General features: G+C 40.5%; 1 protein-coding gene across 1 annotated transcript in view; it reads right to left on the reverse strand.

Moving 5' to 3' along the window:
• Positions 1–3,163: 3,163 nt before the first annotated feature.
• snrpa1 (small nuclear ribonucleoprotein polypeptide A') overlaps positions 3,164–6,358 on the reverse strand; it is a 17,368-nt gene continuing 14,173 nt past the window's right edge. Inside the window, exons 8-9 of the mRNA XM_032511842.1 lie at positions 5,039–5,132; positions 3,164–3,440 (exon numbers count right to left, since the gene is read on the reverse strand). Coding sequence (XP_032367733.1) covers positions 3,277–3,440; positions 5,039–5,132 — 258 coding nt within the window. The 3' untranslated portion in view covers positions 3,164–3,276. The remainder of the gene's footprint in view (positions 3,441–5,038; positions 5,133–6,358) is intronic.

Consider the following 6,358-nt stretch of genomic DNA (forward strand, 5'->3'; position numbering starts at 1 on the left):
CCTTTTGTGTCGGCGAACAATAGTCATGTCAACGTCTGAACTCCGTCGGAATTCCCAAACTCCTGCTTTTTTTCAACGGTTATTTTTGTTGCTTCCTTTAGCTTCTTTTGAAACAAAACATTTCTTCTGGCTGTGGCAAGTAGCCGATGTGCTGATGTGAGTCGCGTTGAAAACTATTACATCATCACACGTAGCTATGGTGACCAGCCACGCTGAGGCGTTACTCAATCTGCAACGAAAAACGGAGGCAGAATGCGTTGAGTCGAGTAGAAGCGAGTCGAGGCGAGTCGAGCTGTTACCAGCAGTGGAAAAATGCCATAAGTCCACAGGTACAAATTAGTTTTGCACCAAATGTATTGCAAGAAGTGTTGCAAAAGTCGAGAGCGCAGACTCGCCGCTGTGTAATGCGAGAGAATGCGCTGCAACAACAGATTCGAGAGGTTGTAATCACTGAGTTGTGGTTGTAATGGAAAAGTGACTCAAGTGAAAAAAATAAATAAGAGTACAGATTTCTTTCTACAAGCTCTCAAATCATATTCTACAAGCGCTCACATCGCATCTACGAGTTCAATTTTAGTTGTTCAAGCTCTCAAATCATATTCTTCAAGTGCTCACATCAAATCTACGAGTACAGATGTTTTTTACAAGCTCTCAAATCATATTCTACAAGTGCTCACATCACATCTATGATTACAGATTTTTTTTTACAAGCTCTCAAATCATATTATATAAGTGCTCACATCGCATCTACGCACTCTTACATTTGCACCATATTTACCTTCATAAAAAACCAGGCCAGTGAAAACAAGCCCCAAACAAGCAACTTTTTCTACAGAGAAAAATAAATAATGTGTGTGCAGGGTTTTACAATCCGTGCGGACGGATTGTCAATTTACGTCCATGGACAGATTGGTAAACTGTGCACACGGTAGTTTATTTGAAAACTGATGGGATATCAAATATACACGTTTGAGTTCTTCCCCACGACGGGTTGAATCCATTCTTTTACTCCTTTCTCTTTCTACCAGTCTTTGTTATGTTTCTTCCTGTATTTCACCCACTTTATCCCAGGCATTTATTCATCCAAAAACTCTCCTACATTCAAGTCACCATCAGTCGCTACTCGCGAATTTTCCTAACCAGAAAAAAAACAGATTGCCCTGCTCTCCACTGTTTTTTATTTAGTTATATATTTTGCTTTCCAGGGGAGCTAGTGGCCAGCTTATGATGGATGCTAGGCACATTACTGTGTGGTTCCCTTCACAGATTGTAGTGATAACCACATGGTGACTATCGATTGCATTGGGCAAGTTGGTGCACCCCTGGAACACACCCTTAGTAGACAGTCTCTCCACTTCCCCCTTTGATAAATGTAAGTCATAACTGGGAGTGTATTGGTTTTAAAAATAATCTGATTGCTAAATCACATCATTAAATCAATTCACCATTTTAACCATCCTCTTTACAGGCTCTCCCAGTCATAAATTATCCATCAATAAATTAGTATTTGTTTTGTAACCATGTCTGTCTTGCTTCAGTTAGTGAACCTGTGTAGTCGTGGTATATCCCATCCTATCTATCCTCATCCTCCTCGATCTTAGTGCGGCCTTTGATACAATTTCCCACTCCATTCTCCTCAATAGACTATCTTCTCTCGGCATCTCTCACACCCCTCTTGACTGGTTCCGCTCATATCTCTCCGACCGCACTCAGTTTACGCAACTCAAATCTTTCACATCCCATCCTTCCCCTGTTACTACTGGCATCCCTCAAGCTTCAGTTCTTGGCCCCCTCCTTTTCATCACCTACCTACTTCCCCTTGGCAATATTTTCCGCAAATTCAACATTCATTTTCATTGTTACGCAGACGACACCTAGCTCTATTTATCCAGCAAACCCACCGCCTCGCTCCCCACCTTGTCTCTTTCTGCTTACTTGAAATAAAAGACTGGTTCACCTCAAACTTCCTTAAACTAAACGGTGATAAAACCAAACTCCTCCTCGTAGCCACCAAATCCACCCTATCCAAAATCAATAGTTTCACTTTACCAATTCATAACTCCTTGGTCACCCCTTTCCCTCAGGTCAAGAGTCTGGGCGTAATCTTCGACTCCTCCCTATCCTTTCAGTCACACATAAATAATATCTGCCGGTCTGCATACTTCCACCTACGCAACATTAACCGCCTCCGTCCCTCCCTTACCACTCACACTGCCTCCATCCTTATCCACAGTCTCATCACCTCCCGCCTTGATTACTGTAACTCCCTTCTTTTTGGCCTCCCTCAAAAATCCCTCCATAAACTTCAACTTCTTCAGAACTCAGCAGCTCGTGTCATCACCAGAACCCCCTCTTTTCATCATATAACCCATGTCCTTCAGCGGTTCCATTGGCTTCCAGTTCAATACAGAATTAAATTTAAAATCCTTCTGCATACTTTCAAAGCCATCCATAACCTTGCTCCTCCATATGTATCTAAACTCCTTCACACCGCCGTCCCCTCCCTCAGATCCTCCTCCTCTATCCACCTCACTGTACCCCCAGCTCGACTTGTCAACATGGGTAACAGAGCCTTCAGCTGCTCTGCTCCCCAGCTCTGGTACTCACTCCCACCTGACCTCCGCAGTATCGACTCTCTCCTGCTGCTCAAAACCAGACTCAAAACCCACCTGTTCCAGCTTGCTTATTTGTAAATAAAGTTTGTCTTTTTTTTTTTTTTCATAACTGTTTATACTTTTCTGTTCCCTGTATCTGTCTTTTATTGTCTGTAAAGTGACCTTGAGCATTTAGAAAGGCGCTGTTAAATAAAATATATTATCATTATTATTATTATTATAACTGGGGTGCTTGTTGAAGTAGGAGAATTTCTTGGGTGGAAGTTTCCAGCTGGCTGCATTGGTTAGTTTGACTCTGGTGGCAATTCCTCCTCTAGCACCACCTGCCTTGCCATATATAGAGCATGCCCTGTAATAGTTACTAAAAATCATGATGTCCTTGCCTTCCTAACTGAGATTGTTACCTTCTTTTTAATCCATCTTTTGGGACTCCCAACTGAATAGAAGTGTTCTAAAACATAGGACATTAACAAGCAAACCATATAGGTGGACTGCAATTACCTGAGAATGTTAGCCCACTGATTAAAGTAATTGATCCCACACAGCAATATAAGAAATCAGTTTAATGTATGTCATTATACAAAATAAAACAGCCCTGGTAGATGTATGTTCAACACAAGAAATCTACACAGAAAAAACAACAACTATTATTTGCAGGAACTCAGGAGCCATTAACTTGTGGCTCTTCATTCATGTCTTCTTCCTCCTCCTCCTGGTCACCATCATTCATCTCTTCTCCAGGACCTCCATCCATATGTGACTCCATCTGTGCAGTGTCATCCTCTTCCTCTTCCTCCTCCTCCTCTTCCACCATATCAGCTGGACCTGATTGTACAAATGACCAAATCCATCCATGAATTGCTCGAAATACAAAGTTATTAAAAAAAAAAAGAATCAAATTCATATCAATTTAAACATCAAGGTCTGAATTCCCTACTCTGGCTGTGGCTCTCTGGCTAAACCCCACTGGTTCCTACTGAAGACAAATCTAAAATAGCGCTTTCAAATATATTGTTTCCTTTCTAAAAGAAGGCCCAGTAATTTTCTATAACAGTTGCTATAGTAGTTTTTTGGAGAACAATGGCACTCCAAGGCACAGAAGACGGTATTAGGCTTTGAATAATCATTTGCATTTATAAACTTCTACCGCAATTGGCTCGCAATATGGCTGCCTCAGTACAGTTTTGTCACAAGGCAATGTGAGGAATTCTGGCCAAATTTCTTAATGCAAATTAAAAATGATTCATCAGGCTTGAACAAATTAACCAGGTTTGACCGTATTTATCAAATAGCATTTTGTAGAGATGCACCAATTGACAGGCCGGTGACCGGAATTGGCCGATTTTCACGTCATCGGCCATGACTGGCAACCTGCCGGTCAGTCTGACATATGCCGATTTTATGCCGGTCAAATTCACTCGGGCGCCGCAGGATTTACATTGTGCAACATCAGCACCACACCTGCACACGCAGGGTTTCTGCTATGCATGTTATGCAGCAAAATAGCATTGGGCACACCAACTTTGATGAATGTTGAACTGTTTATCAGACAAGAAGCTAACGTTGGCAAACACTGCAGTCCCTCTGCCTCTCACACAGGGGCCAGCGGGGTGTGAGACTTTTTTTTTTTTTTTTAAAGAAATGCTGTATTCATACGCCAGCTGTATTAACGTTAGGCCTACTGTTTAAAATGCTTTCCAGGTTAGTGGGACTGCATACCGTTCAAAACCAAAATTAAAAACATAGTAACATTCCCTAATTGTTTAGTTTTGTTGCTAAACTGTGCGTAAAATGAGCAGTGACATAATTCATCTGTTTCAGGTAACGCACCTAGGATCCCGTCTATTTGGTGGATTGTTCCGACGTAACCATGGGTAGCTAACGTTAGCAGATAAGCCTGTTTACAGCAATAGTATTGTTCATATTTATGCACAACAACAAATAAAACAAACTTGCCAAAGAAGGAACTACACACTGTTTTCAGGTAACATTACGGTTGATATTCAAATAGGCCTGTGTGTGTTTTGAGAAATATTTTATACAAGGCTAGATTTTTTTTTATTTGTCATTTATATATCATTGTATTGCAATTACCTGTTTTCATACAAAGGCCTACAAGAGTTAAGTTTGCTAAATATATCACGTTTTTAGTTGGAAAATGGATGTGAAAAGAAAATGGTTCTTCCATAACATTGCACTTTAGATGTGTGAATTTCCTACACCAGGAATAATGTATAGTTTTATTATCTATTCAAAAAATGTTCTATGCAAAACAAACTTTTCTATTAAAGAAAAGAGAAAATAAATACTTGTGTGTGCTGTGAATTGGCTAAAATCGGTATTGGCAGGTCAAAATCAATGAAAGAAAGGAATCGGCCTAAAACTTGTAATCTGTGCATCTCAAGTATTTTGTCAGCACTGACCTTGTCTCAGATCACGTCCTGGGATTTGACCAGCCTGCAGCATCCCTTTCAACCTCTCCACCTCTGCCAACGATGAAGCATTAGCGATGGCATTCTGAAATGCGAACACACAAAAACTCAGCTAACATGGTCTGGCAAATTATAAAGATTTTCAGAGATCAATTTTCATTCAGCAGGCTAAAGATCTGAATCTTCATCCAGGTTCTTTCAATACATCAGAGGTGCTTCATCTCCAAAAAGGTTGCATTAACATTACTTAATCGATTTGATTATCGACAGCATATGCAGACAAGAACATGCTTTAAAAAAAAAAGTACATTTTAACCAACATATATTAGGAGTGAAAAATTACAAAATTTAAGTTATAAGTGTGCATTCTTGAAAATTACAAACGTCAGTTTGACCAAAACATGCATTCAGTCAAGGTTCCCTCACTCGGCTTTTTCTTTCAACCTCATCCCAATGTTGTTTAATTTAAAATCAGTCATTCGGGGCCTGTATTTCAAAACTGGATCAGAATGATTTGGAAAATTAAATCTGCCTTTTGTGGCAGTTTGGATCATGGTGAACCAGATATGGATTTTCAGACCTCAAGTCAAGAAATGTCCTTTAATTCCCACATAAAGCAAATTTAAAGCATCGCCTTTATTCACCTACGTAATATTGCAAAAATCAGGAATATCCTGTCTAAAAATGATGCAGAAAAACTAGTCCATGCATTCGTTACTTCTAGGCTGGATTACTGCAATTCTTTATTATCAGGCGGCTTGAAAAAGTCCATAAAGACTCTACAGCTGATGATGAATGCTGCAGCACGTGTTCTGACGGGAACCAGGAAAAGAGATCACATCTCTCCTGTTTTAGCTTCTCTGCATTGGCTTTCTGTAAAATCTAGAATAGAATTTAAAATCCTTCTTCTCATCTACAAAGCTCTTCATGGTCAGGCACCATTTAATCTTAAAGAGCTCATAGTACCTTACAACCGTACAAGAGCACTATGCTCCCAGAATGCAGGGTTACTTGTGGTTCCTAGAGTCTCTAAAAGTAGAAAGGGAGCCAGAGCGTTCAGTTATCAGGCTCCTCTCCTGTGGAACCAGGTTACAGTTTGGGTTCAGGATGCAGACACCGTCTCCACATTTAAGAGTAGGCTTAAGACTTTCCTCTTTGATAAAGCTTATAGTTAGGGCTGGCTCAGGAGAGTCCTGAACGATCCCTTAGTTACGCCGCTATAGGCCTAGACTGCTGGGGGACTTTCCATGAGGCACTGAGCACCTCTCTCTTCCTCCTTCTCTAGAACATCACAGAGTATGGTCTAGACCT

Source organism: Etheostoma spectabile, unplaced genomic scaffold (assembly GCF_008692095.1).
Source record: "Etheostoma spectabile isolate EspeVRDwgs_2016 unplaced genomic scaffold, UIUC_Espe_1.0 scaffold48, whole genome shotgun sequence".
Classification (NCBI taxonomy): Eukaryota; Metazoa; Chordata; class Actinopteri; order Perciformes; family Percidae; genus Etheostoma; species Etheostoma spectabile.